This window comes from Chiroxiphia lanceolata, chromosome 2, assembly GCF_009829145.1.
Source record: "Chiroxiphia lanceolata isolate bChiLan1 chromosome 2, bChiLan1.pri, whole genome shotgun sequence".
In the NCBI taxonomy this organism is placed as follows: Eukaryota; Metazoa; Chordata; class Aves; order Passeriformes; family Pipridae; genus Chiroxiphia; species Chiroxiphia lanceolata.
This window is the reverse complement of record NC_045638.1, coordinates 21,288,206-21,302,387: the sequence shown is the minus strand read 5'-3', so window position 1 is coordinate 21,302,387 and position 14,182 is coordinate 21,288,206. Positions and strand designations below refer to the sequence as shown.

The window sequence follows — 14,182 nt, the reverse complement described above, 5'->3', positions numbered from 1 at the left end:
ACATCTTTAACCTTTAATTCCTTTGCCGACTCCAAACAAATCTCACGTAATTTCTAAAGTCTGTGGCAGAAGTACCCAAAAACTCATCTGTTAAAAAACTTCTGCCACAAGAGTGGGCAAATCGGGTTGTGTTCCAGGTGTGAGTGAGAGGGAGGTGAGTATCAGACACAGTGAGCAAAAACTAACCTTTTGAGGATCGGAAGTGCTTGCTGGGTGCTGTGAAGCCTCTCGTCCCGTGTACGTTCACAGCTGCCACGCGGAACTGGTACCACCGGCTTGCTCGGATGTCCGGCAGCCAAACCCGCTCATCCGTAGTCTGCTGGGGAAAATGCCACACTTACACTTGCTGTTCTGACATGGATATCATCTCTTGTGCAACAACAGTTAGTTCACAAGCTCTATGCAACCACGTCACCTGACTTTGACCATCATTCTGCACTGCAAAGCATTTGCAGCTGTGAATAAATTGATATAACTATCCAATTTTGCAGTGCATTGCAGATCTCTCCTAGAAAAAGTATCCTTTAGAAAATCAGTGAAGTGTTAAATTCACAAAATTAGTTTTCCAGTTATCACAACCTTCACCAGTGTTTAGGGCCTAGCTGTTCAAGTGTTGACGTTTCAGGGAACTCATTGCCTGAGGTCACAGGAATGATTTCTCCAATTCTCAACTCTCAGAGAATAAGGGGTCCAAAATTGCTTAATGAAACCCAGCAACGTGAGAGGCCACTTTTTCTAGTTCATAGGAAACACAAAACTCTCAGGTAATGGATGTAAGCCTTCTTCAGATCTTTGACACTTACGTCAAAAAGACACTCACACCCTTAACTGTTCCCTGCAGATTTTTCTCAGGTCATAGGAGGTGACCTTTTCTCCAGCAACACCCACTGAGAATGCCAGTGTCATGAGTTCAATTGCCAATTCTGTGGGGAGAGCCTTAACTGCTGAAATATGGCACAAGCACAGATGCACTCTGAACCCTTTCAGTAGGAGGTGCTTTATTCTTTCTTATTCTGAACCCTGCTTTCCTCTATGTTTTTTCCCCACAAAACTTTTGAAGAGCTATCTTCTACAGTGGTTTTTTTTCCTAAGGTACAAATACCAGAACTGCCACAGTCTCCTGGTAACCATTGAATCACTGACAAATACAGAAGATGTAGCATCTTTGTAGAACACATCAGAAACACATCCACTTGTGGATTTTATTTTTGCAATTACCTCTCCATTATCTGGTTTTCAATTTACTTTAGAATATCATGTTTATTGCATTTTGATTTAATTCTTTAATCAAAAGAACACATGAACCTTAACCAGATGTCATGTATATGTCTAAATACATTATACAATCATTACTAATTACCATTACTGACCAAACATGCAAGTTCATTGAAAATGTAGTTCCATCAATTTATTTTTACAAGCTCTGTTTTCTACAACTTCAAGCAGTCACCTTCCCTGTATAGGATTCAATGTTACTTGCAATGATGCCAAGTAGTTCCCAAAAAAGACACAGTATAATTTCTGCTTTTTGCTCCCTTTACAACCTGTGTAAGAAAGCAGCAGCTGTTGACATAACTCAGATAGCCAGAAATTGAGAAAGTTGCTTCAGCTCTCCAGTAATAGTATTTTTAAAGACCTGACAAATTAAATTTGTAGTTGTTATCCTGCTTTTAGTCTCTTCATTTGGTAACAAACAGAAAATTTAGTGAATGTTTGTGTGTGCATATAAAGGAAGAAGAGCCTTTCTAAACCACACTGTTAACTGCTCTCAGACTGGTAAGTGTTGCACACTCTGGGCCCATCACATATTGCTGCTACTCAGAACCCTTCTCCATTCAGACTGCTGTATTTGTTTTTTTTTAGAGTAAGCAGGGGTAACAGCCCTGAAGCTTTCATTGTCTGCCTCATTTTCTTTCCTTTTTTTCAGTTTTTATGTTACCTGTAGAGTGAATTATATCATCCAATCAAGGGTTTCCCTAGTGAAGAAAACGCCTACCTGAAACAACTTCTGCTATTTTTTTTTATTTTATGGAGTGCTCAAATGTGTTATCTTTTTCCAGCATGCAGGCCCACATACTCAAGAACTTGCATGTAAGACACAACAATGAACTGAATATAAACTATCATTATGAACAGAAAAAAATCCAAGGATATATTCAGGTTACTGCTGCAACTGAAAACAGTTAATAGAAAATACCTAATTGTAAATAACTAATTACAATACTGTGGGCTTTTAAAAACAGATTTGCTGAACTTCATTACAAGGCAAGTATAATCTGAATAGACTTGATCCCAAATTTCTCAGCTAAGGAATTTGTTTGTCACTGGCATAAGCTCAGCTATTGTGCTGACTAAAATAAAGAATTCTGTTGCGTCAGTTTTCTGAGGTAACCTTGAAGTGCTATAAAATCAAATTATCCGTCAATTCACAACACCAAAATTATTTTAATTTATGAACATGCCTTGGGTCTATTACTTTCATAATTCATTTTGTTGGCAAAACTCCTGCCAAGCTCAATGGTATGCAGGAGGTGTATCTGTAACTCCCACGTTACAAATTACTTGGGCACCTCTAAGCAACCTTTACAAAGAATTAATACATTTTAAGAAAGAACTAAGTACTAATGAGATATCTTATACTACCTTAATTGTAAATCTAATTTTTTTTTTGTTTGTTTAATTGCGTTTGTGTAGTTAGTTCTCACTACTTAAGTATGTTTGGAGCTGGGATCATAATATTCAGAGTCTTTTCAATATCTGTCAAATTAATGTAAGCCCATTAAATGGTATACTGAGTGGTACTAAATAACTAATGGTTGAATTTCATCACACACTTCAAATTCTACCTGAATATGAGAGAAAATAAATAAAACAAAAGTTTTATTGAATTTTTAGAAGGCTAGAATATTTTTTTAAGAATCATTGAAAAAAACCCAAAAAATACATCAAAGATTACCACTCAAATCATTTCAGGATCATAATTACTACTTATTTTGGCTATGCATTAGCTGCTTACTTAAAAGACAAACGAAAGGAAGGCAAGTTCAAATCCTAGTATGCGTTTCATTTGGAACAAAATAATGAATGAGTCCTCAGATAACAACTGGTCAATATGTCCAACTTCAGTACCACTCAAAGTTAATGAAGACAAGGGAAAATCTCCATTAATTACATAAAGATACAACTAGAACAGCATGTAATCTGGAGAATACAGATAATATCTTGACACTCCTTCTCAAGAGTGCATCTTAGGTTCAAAGGACAATCGGCCACCTCCAGGGGCCAGAAAGAAGAAGGTTGTTGGACTTTCAGGTGAGAATTTGGCTGACACTTCCAGAGTTGTTCCATTTAGGAAGTACTGACAATTCTCCTCTCCCAGACGCCCTTATCTCTTTAAACCCTGAGTCCTCTCTTGAAAGTAGCCTCCTCATTCTATCCTTCAAAAGATAATTGTCTGCTATTTTCTTCAGAATGCTTACAGAAATCTCCCTCTGCTGCTTATACAACTGACTAATGATTAAAGTACTTGCCCAGAGCATGGATCTTCGATCCCAACCTTTGTATGAGAGGTTTGGAGAAAATATTCCCTATCATCTTGGATGTTGCATCTTATTTAGCATTAGAACATGTTCTACACTCATAGACAAAACTGTTCCTTGGAGAAAGAAAGCTGAAAGTTAAAAATTCTTGAAAGGGAAAGGTGGGATTAGTTAGGATTGCAAGGGAGAAGAGAGAGAATATATGACCCAGCAGCATAGCAATTTGGCCATTCAGGTGGGATTCTTCTGTCATCATTTTAAGGTGTTTTTTTCTATCTTTTGTATGAAAAAAAAATGGTGCAAGAAGGTCTTCGTGGCAAAGATTTGTAAAGAGGACTCTCCTCTATCCAAGGATTACAGTAATCAGTGGACTGTTTCACTGTGTTCATTCCCTTTCTTTCACACTATCAATCCTGGACTCCTTTCTGTAGTGCAAAGATTTAACAGACATAGGAGAATACAGTCTTACCCTGCTGATTTTACAGCTCTACACCTTTGGAAACAATGCACAGTGATAAAAGAATTTGCATTTCAGAGAGTGAAGGGATACCATCCAGAGTATCATAAAAGCTGAGTTTATGTTTCCTCTGATACAAAAGCAAACTGACAGTGCTGTATCCACTGTTCTATCACAGGACAGAAGATCTCCCCTATTTCATGTGAATGCAATCCCACATAAGGTGGGAATTCTAAGAATGCTTACCAAAGCAAGTCCTTTCTGGGGGATGGAGAAAGAAACCTCTAGTACCAGTGGTTAGTTCCAGCAGAGATATCTCACTGTCAAGGGCTGAGAACCCTCTTGTGATCCTCAGAACCTGACCTTTAGGTATCTCAGAAAAAAAAGATTAGTTGTCCACAGAATTCAGACACTTCTAAGGTGAAGTACTAAGGTCTGTCACAATCAAGCTATCAAGTAAATACTGCCCCTTATTTTTTTAAAAACCAGAATAAACTAATAAGTGTACTTCATTATTGTCTGTCCATACTTATACATATATTTGACATGCATTCACACAACACAGATGTGTTCTGAAAATACCTTACTTGGCATATTTGAATTAACTTAATTAATTACATTAATATGATTAACACCTGAATTTCCAATGTAAACAGGAATACTACTATTTTTAGAAAGTATTAGCATCAAACAGAACAATAAGTTTGTTGACAAGACATACAGTATTCTCATAGGATAGTGCAGCAGTTCCTGCTCAGATGGTTAAATCTTAAAACACAGTAGTGTAAGGAACTTGGCATAAAACTTAGGACACTCTACATCCCAGCCAACTAGCCTAATTAGCATCTTGGTTCCCACAGTTTTTATATTAGCTAATGGAAATTAGTCAAATGGTTAATTACATCAAGTTTTCCAAAAAATGTGCGTTCCAGTACTAAAGTTAAAAAAATTCCTTCTTCATGAAGTGAAAAATTATTGAAATTGTTTTCAATGTGTTTGCTTTCTTTATGTAATTGGAGAATAAAATAGTGAAATAATAGATTGAGACTTCTTCTTTAAAAAGAAAACATAAAAAAAGATCTGATAACACAAAGGAAATAAACTTTTTCAAAATTATTTTTTCAATATCAAGTAAAAATTTATGTGAGATATGAGAAATTACTTGCAAATTAGCTCTTGTAAAGGCAATAGAAAACAGCAAGTTTTTTTTTTAAAAGTATACACATTAAAGTTATTGAAAATTATAACCCTATTTCTTCTTGAAAAGACAATAAAAATAAAATATTGGATGAGAAACTCTGATAAAACATTATGAAATTTCTTATAAGATGCAAACAATAACTGCATAATTACACTACATACGGGGATAGGCATAGAGAAATTCAGATCCTCACCCACCGCCCTTTTGATCTTTGCTTTTACATGGTCTCTAGCTTAAGTTGCAGAGTAATACAAGAGCCTGCATCATCTCCCCTGGACTGAGATACTCTAGGAGTTCTCAGCTGAATGTCTGAGCTCTTCTAAGCCTTTGCCTATAATTAAGGTCTCATATCCCAACGTTGAGGAATCATACAAGAAAAAATCTGTTATGCAGACAAGAAAAGCCTGGAGGCTGTGCACACAGTCACTTTAGTCAATCTGGATATCCATCCTTGTTGCTGATATTGCAAAATAAATTGCATTGCAAGCAGCCACACAAATTTGATTGCCTGGTGGGATGGCTAAAACTACTGTCTAAACACCATGGAGGTACACTACTGGATAGAAATTCTGATTACTAGCACCCCTCAAGGGTGACCAGCCTCCATGTCCCATAAGGTATACACAGTCCACAAAGCCAGTCAGGCATCCCTGAAGTATGTTTTGAACTGACATCCCCAGTGGGGTCCATCACACAATCAAATTCTTGTCTCTTCTGACGCAGATGGGACAGTGAAGTTGTCAGAAAGATGCCCGTTGGAGGAGGCTTCTCCTGCCACACTGATTAACTCAGACCCTTCTGCCTACATTTAACAGACCCCCAGGAAAGGCAGCTGCCAGGGTTCTTATTGCTCTTGCACAGGAACATGTTTCTGAAACACTCTCTCCTGTAGATATATATATTTGTATATGTTCCACTGCTGTGGAGTATGTATGGTGCATGCTTCCAGAAATGTGCATGAGATCTGTTTCTGGGATGAGAAAAAGCACAGCAGTGTGCTGCCTGTAGCACATACACATGGCATGGCAACAGTGAAGAGTAATTCATATCTGGCTAATTTTTGCTACCTGATATTTTCCTTGTAGCCAAGGCAGGAGGTTGTTTGCTAGATAGGGAGAACGCAGGTTCAAGACCTGTACCTCAGCTGAGAGATAATAAGTCACTGTGACTTTATCAGGTTTGGAGATGTGCATGTTCCCTTGGGCTTGCACAAGCACGGTTTCATGTCAGGCTCTGCTGCAGGTGACTTTTTCTGAGCAAGACTCCAACATGGTGCCAGCTCCCTGCAGCACCATACTGAAGCTAAGAAATTCACTTCTGAGTGTTCAGTCTCCCAAGCTTTATCTTATTAAAACATAGCATTTTCCTACACAGTCTGAATTGAGAAAGAGCACAAATTGTCACAGAATTTAAATCCTTTATTTTGTGGATGGTTCTACTTATTCTCTCCCCTTTTTTTTCCTGGCTATAATGACATTTTGCAGATCCTTTCAAAATCGGCATTTTACTTTTCTTGTCAAGAGGGATGAGGGTGAAGTAGTAAGATAAACGATTGGAATTCTGCCATCCAGGTGGACTGTCAGCATGTTAAAAAACAGATTGAAACTGGGAAAGAACTAAGTGAAAATTTATGCTCTGTTGGCTGCTTCTCATTAAGAAACATTTGCTCATGAATCTTACATTTTCAGTCTGGATTGCTCTGAGTGATAAGAGCATGACATCATAGAATTTGCTGAACTGGGGGGGGGGGTCACATCTGAAAAAAACAACTTTAAGAAGAAAAAAGGTTTTAAGTCTTTTTTTTCACTCTCTGTTTTATTAAAAAAAAAAAAAATCAATGGCCTTTTCATCAGTTGTATTTCGTATGGTTTGACAAGACCCAAGTCATGCCTTGGACACTGTGTAACAAGTTTCACTGACCGCAAAAAGACTTTGTCTCTTATGCGCTTCCTCCAGCGGATTTTGGTCTCTAATTATACATTTTTCAAGAGACTTGTGACTTTCAGAGATTTCAGAATTCTCATCTGAATAGATCACAAATATGTGCTTGCAAGAAAGTGCTACCCACTGGCCTCGTGAAAATCAAGCCTCTGGCTAGTTCTATAGATTTTTATTTATAGAGAGTAAACCCACAAAATAAACTTATTTTGAAAACATAAACCTTGGGGTATTTTGAGCATAAGCCTCCCCACCTGTAAGTGATCTATCTCTTCTCTGATCTGAAGAGACCTTTAGATTATGGTCTAGAAGCCAGAGATCCATATCGCTTGCAAAGAACTGACCTGTGCCACAGTTTGCCAGTTAGTAGCATCATCCTCACTTGGATGGATTCCTTGATTCCACCTCCTCTGAACAACATAAATCACAGGCTCAATGGAAATATTGAATTTTGAAGACCACTTCACTTCTAGGTCTCCAGACTGATGTTCTATGAATTTTAACTCTTTCCGGGGTTTCAGTGGAACACCTGTAGTAGGAATGTACAGACAAAAATATATGAGTAATTTAAAAGATGCAATTAGGCCATTTGTAGACAAAGCTGTATAAAAGAATAATTAAAAAAAAAGATCACTGGTCAGTGAGAAGGCAAAAGGGGAGAATTATAAGCATGGAATTTCAGAAATGCTCATAGCTAACCTATCTCTGCAAACATTAAAACTTGTTTTTAAAAAATCTTCAAAATTATTTCTTTATTTAATTAAAAAACTAAAGGATCTGAAAGTTGTAAGCTAAAACTGATCTTAAAGAAAAGATTTCCCAAGTAAGCTTTGATAACCTGGAGAAAGATCCCTCTGATCCCAAGCAGAATCAGCTGTACCCGTTGCTCAGTTTTTCACCTAATTTATCCCGAAACACATCTACTGAAAAAATTTCCACAGCATCACACAGTAATCTGTTTCACTACTTTTCTATCCTTACTACAAGAAAGCTTTCTCACTACCTTGTTTAGTCGCCTCAGCTGCATCTTAAACTTGATATTGGTCCAAGATGTTCATGGATCATAGGGAACAGATTCTTTCTTTTATCTGTGGAGAAGCTTCTTATGTACCGCAAGACTATTATCATGCTTCGGAATGTTTTCTTCTTCAGTCTAATAACCACAGAGCACTCCATCTCCTCTCTGTGTTTCTAGACCTTTGTTCACTCTTGCAGTTCTCTCTGGAGACTCTTCAGTTGGCCAACACCATTCTCCAGAGTCAAGCCTAAAACTGCATGCAGACTGTGTCTAAGTTCTTAATAGTGTAAACTAGTGAAGCATGATTATTTTACACATTTTACATTAGTCTGATATACTTAAAAATGCTGTTTGTTTCTCCATGGCAGCATGATCTTATTGACTCACATGCAGTTGTATTGTATGATGTGTCACTCTCCACTCTCCACTTCCCTAATGATCTAGGAAAGGTAATTCCAAGACATCTTGGAACAGATATGTTATATCTAATGTATATTGTCAAATTGTTGCATTTCAGAGACAGAGATGTCTTTCTAAAATATTACTGTTTTTCTCATTACACAGTGACACCAAAGAATTGTTATTTCTGTTGTTTATACTGCTCGTAATAATCCCTTTTTGAAAACACCTGCAGTAGTTTGAAGGAAAAAACAACTGTTCAAATTCAGCATCTTTTGATTAAATCAACAAATCCATATGTTGTCAGATACATTTCTCTAGACAGACTTTAGGAACACATATATTTGAATGTGCAGCATTTTGTCACTTTAGGATATGTCACAAATAAGATTTCTACGTTGACATATAAAGCTTCTTTGCAAGTTATCGTACGCACCTAATTTAATTTTGCTGTTTCAATGGGTGCCCACATAAGTCCAGCTATATGTATTGGTTTGATAAATCATTTTCTACTCAGTCTGCCACAGATGACTGAGCACCAAGATTTCCTCAGGTAAACAAACTGCTTTTATATTTTAAGAGGTCTTCTCAAAAAATCCAAGAATACAAGTAGCTACAAGTAAATGAAAAGTGATCTTATAGATCTTGAAGAAACCTAAAATCAACCTGAAGACAATCCTGTAAATAAATCTAGTTATTACAGCAGTTTAGAACCTGGATATCCTTCAACACCCTGTAGTCTTAGTCTGATATAATGAACATCACCAAACATGTCAGTTTAGATTTCCATATTTGAAAATCCTTCTTTAATTATTATATACAATAATCCTACAATTTGCATGCTAAGAAAACTTCCATCTGCTTTGCATTAGGGGCAGTTGGATTCACTTGATTGCAAGTATCTCAGCCTCTCCGGTGTTACGTAATTGTGTGCAGATGGAGCGCGGCAGCACAAACAATGAGAGCACAGCACAAGTGCATTTTAAAATACTTTTGTAGAACCAGCACCATCAATTTAATATCCAGATGTGAAGATCCAATTACTCTTCAATGTGCTTTTTATTATGTAAATGGTCAGCTTTTTCTTCACGCTGGAACAAATTAGTCCTCTGAAGTCTGCTGTGCTCAACCAAAGAATTCAAATCACTGATTGCTGTATATGTGCAATAACAGAGTCCAGGAAAAATGTTTCTAAAGGTGTCTTTCAAACAGTACATGCATCTCTGTGTCATGAAAAGTAAGTGCACAATGGTCCATCACAAATGTCCCATCTTAATGCTGATCTCCAAGAATTCAAAGAGTTCCCATGGAAGGCTTTCGGACAGTAAAGGGTAAATGGGATCAATACAATTGTAAACACAGTTGTTCAACAACTCATAAATGGACACTTTTAAAATTGTGCACTATGTTTTTAATAGAAAACTATTTTTCTTTAAGCATGAAAAGAGTCATTAAACTGTGGGTGACCATCTGGCACTATCAAGCCCTTTAAATGTCACAGTTTACCTTTTTTACATAGATCTGCAGTTTGTTCTGTGTATGGATTGCTCCCTTACACATTTCAGAGAAAAATAGTTAGGCAGGTTTAGACAGCATGAAGTAGGTGCATCATCACATCTGAGGGACCACTACTTCTGAAACAGGAAAAAGGTGACAGGTAACTTTTTCAGCTGCCACCAGCTCAGCATAGAAAAAGATACATGTCCTTGTCCTTAGCTGGGGATGCATACGTGCACATCAGACAAAGTGAACCTGGTCACACATTTTTTATTCCTTTAGCTTCCTTCGTTTTTCTTCTGCATTTTTAAACTGGTTTATTTCTAAGCAGATTTATTGCCCCCCTTTAAAGTACCAAATCTACTTTAGACAATTACTGTTATTTATAATATCATTATGTCCATATAGAAAACAACTTAGGTAGGCAATGGAGAAGGGACACTTCTAGAAGTGTTTCTTCACTAATTGAGATGGTGTAAAGAAGGTGGATGAGGCTGATGAGAAAAAGCAGGAGACAACACCTGACATCTTCAGTAAAACAACATAAATATATGAAGACTCTCAACCAATTAGTAATACTTCCAACAGAGATGAAAAAGTACAGTGATAATGAACTGGTTATGTTAATCCAACAACATTTGAAATATATGTCCTTGGTGGCAGCATACTTACATTAATATTCTTTTAGGATTGGGCTTTAGCACTCAGTACTAGAGGGCAAATTCAGTTTGTTAATCCAGCAAATCAGATGGGAATTTTGTATCTGCTGTTGTAACTAATCTCCAGAACTTGATCAACAGTAAAACTATAGTAATTTCTGTAGACTCTTAGATTCAATCTGAGTTCATTTTCAAGCTGTGAGTGCTGTCAAAATGATAAGGATAAGTACTAAACTTATTCACTAGATCTCAGTGGTGCTTGCAGTTTGTTCTTCCTTAGTGACAGGAAGGTCATTTACCCCTGGAGGAAATGAATAGCAAGCCTGCTCCGCGTCTATTTGTCTTTTGTTGCAGAAAGACAGGTTGAAGAGGCTAATTAGCTGAATTCATCAGCTGAGAAGGCAGTAGGGTATTGAGCTTGCCCTTCCTCTGCAAGACATATATGCTCTTACAAGCAAGCACCTCCTGCAGATCAGTGATAAGATGATAGGGGAGGTTAGTTCTGCTCCTACATAATCAGGCTGAACAGTAGTAAACCTTCCAGTGTGCAGTTACAGAATGTATCATACCCTGTCATATTCTGTGCCAGCTCCAGAAGCATATAAACTTCTTTCACTTGTTTGTTTTGTTTTGTTTTTACTTTCTCCAGCTGTTACTTTTACTGGAATGCTTTGTAGTTGTGGCATGGAGCTTGATCATGTAAATCATTACATATAAAACATGAATGCCTGTTTATCACTCTGATCATTTGTCTCAATAAGACAAAAGAAATAAACAAGTGATCCATTTCAATAACTTTCATTTTGAAAGGTGCTGTGTTTTAGGGTGTACTAATTCCTTACAGTTTTAAAGGGCCTGCTCTAAAGTATCTTGGAGACAAGAGAACTCCCCTTCTGCACTGGAAATGGGGATCACACTATTGCCTACTGTTCGAAATACTTTGAGTACTACCTTCATAAGTTTTATGCTTACTCAACTCTATGACTTCTAGATCAAATTTTCTCTATTTATGTCAGTAAATAAGACAGTGCTTCCTGATGACCCACCCCGTACACTCAAAGACAGGATTCAAAAGTCAAAGGACACTATTTCTGACATACATTCTCATCACTAGAGACACTGAAAAAGATTCATTAACATTTCAGTTAGAACAATGATCTTAAAAATAAAATCACCATCTTCTTCATATATTTTATCATGTTTCCATCCACAGATGGAAATAAGCACGGATTCAGATCTAAGCCTGGAGCTTAGTTCAGAGTTCTGCTGATTAGGCTCCCACAGAGAGCCCATGATATCTGATTAACAACTGAATAATATTTATTTTTTATCACTGATGTAGGAGAATAGATTTCTAACAAAACATACCAACTGTGTGGAACTAGAATATGCCTTTCACAAATGCCTATTTTTCTGGTTAGGAGCACATTTTTCAAATATTTCCATGTATAAAGCCTTTTTTTAATTACAATGAATTAAAATCTGGAATTTGCCTAAGCACATCATTTCTTAGCCTATATGTTCTTACTGAAGGATGTCAAAAAAAAGCCTTTTTTTTTTTACAATACTAAAATCAATTAAAAAAATTTTAATAATATTTAAATAATGAGTTAATATATATATGTGATATTATAATCTTTCACTATTTTGTTCTTAGGTCATTAAGAACATCAATGTCAAATATACTGTGCTGATTTGTTCTTTTACCAGATTATTTCACACTTCCTGTGTGGTAGTCCCACCTACTTGGCTTATAGATAATAAATGTTATTTGTGATTAATGGGACCTGAACTATATATCATTAAATATTTTTCTGCTGCATTATCTCTCATCTGTATCAAATTAAGTGAGATTTCACCTAAACTGGCAAAGTTTGTTCTGCTTAATAACCATGTTTACATTCCACAGATTTCCAGACAAGGGCTTCACAAGGAAGGGAAAAAATTACAAATTTAAGCAGCATTTCTCTCTAGCTTTCCACCCTTTCACTGTGCGGCCATATCTCCACAGGCATCTCTCTTTTTTCTCCCCAACCACACAAACTCTCAGAAAATGGAAGTCCTGGTTTTCTAGGAGACTTTGTTCCAGCCTGAAGTTATTAGCCCAGTTTGAGTACATATTAATAATCTCTACCTTTGTACAGATTCTTTGGAACTTGGCACGTATGACCACATCCATTGGAACAACATTTCTTCACTCCAGAACATTCACTATCAGCTTCACAGCTTTCAACACAGGCAGCTGCAAAACCACTGGCCTTCTCAGGTGCTGGGCAGTCCCCTTGCTTCACAGACAGGATGTACTTAAGGAACTCACAGCTAGTTAGGCATTCATAATTCTTCTTGGGGAAAAGAGGCTAAAAGAAAAACAAAAGAAGTGTATAATGTTTTCAATGGGAATAACAAAAAAAAAAGAAATATAAAAACACCAAAGAAAAAATGTTGTAAGTTTTCCAAGATCTCCTAAAGGAATATTCAGATTTTTAGCTCTTGCAAGACTATCCCTGAAGATTTATATACTTAAGCCACTTCTAAAAAAGCATTCCAAGTACAGAATGATGAATTCTCTCAAGTAAGACCACCATATTTAATGAAATAATGTTGTTTATATCTGCCAGCTTTCCCTTGTTTTCCTCACATTGGCTGGGTACAAAGTTGCTCAATGACAGATTAAATACATACCCAAAACAAAGGGGAAGCAACGGTCAGACAGTCTGCTTTTTTTTTTTTTGGACTACCCTACATTCCTCCCTCTGTATTTTGTAACACTTTCACCACAATATCTGATGTAATGCCACTCTAGATAAATAAGGGAAATCTTGTGTCATTATACCGTTTGAACTAAGTTGGCTAAGAGAAGATTTTGCAGCATCTTTTTGCTCTTGCCAGCATACTAGTAATTGTATAACTCTTCATGGACTGAAACTAAATTTCTGATAAAATGATAAGCAGAAAATACAAATTGAAATGACCCTTAAATATATTGATTAAAGATCAAAGTAAATGCTACTTCTTTGAGAAATCTAGTCCTAGATATATTAGAAGTTGCTTCAATGCATAGACATTATATAACGTGTACTACTCAGAGGTTTGCAAGGTCCACTTAAAACTGTATGTAAAATAGCATCTAGAATCCTGGGGAGAATATTGTGTGTAACATGGAGATTACATCTCCTCTTTTTTTAGTTTGGTGTAAAACCAGCTAAAGTGATTCCCTCAAAGTCATTGAGGTGGAACTGCAGATGGGCAATCCTTGCAATTGGGGTTGTCTATAGCTGGCCATTCTATCCTAGAATAACCAAAAACCTTCCACCCTGACAGATCTGATTTAGAGGTTCCTAAGACTACATAGGAGTTATAACCCACTCCCTGTCCAACTATTCATGTAATTTCTGAAACTTCCTTCCATATTCAAATATTTTACTTTCTTGTTTTTACTGTTCTCATATTTCTGGCAAAATGAGAAAGATTTGG

At 36.7% G+C, this 14,182-nt stretch overlaps 1 protein-coding gene across 2 annotated transcripts in view; it reads right to left on the bottom strand.

The window, feature by feature from the left end:
• The window catches only part of ANOS1 (anosmin 1), a 134,286-nt gene that overhangs the window by 46,184 nt on the left and 73,920 nt on the right, over positions 1-14,182 (bottom strand). For both annotated transcript variants that reach the window (XM_032680358.1, XM_032680359.1), the window contains 3 exons: positions 12,843-13,065; positions 7,480-7,664; positions 187-316 (listed from right to left, as the gene is read on the bottom strand). In XM_032680358.1, the coding sequence (XP_032536249.1) occupies positions 187-316; positions 7,480-7,664; positions 12,843-13,065 (538 nt within the window). The remainder of the gene's footprint in view (positions 1-186; positions 317-7,479; positions 7,665-12,842; positions 13,066-14,182) is intronic.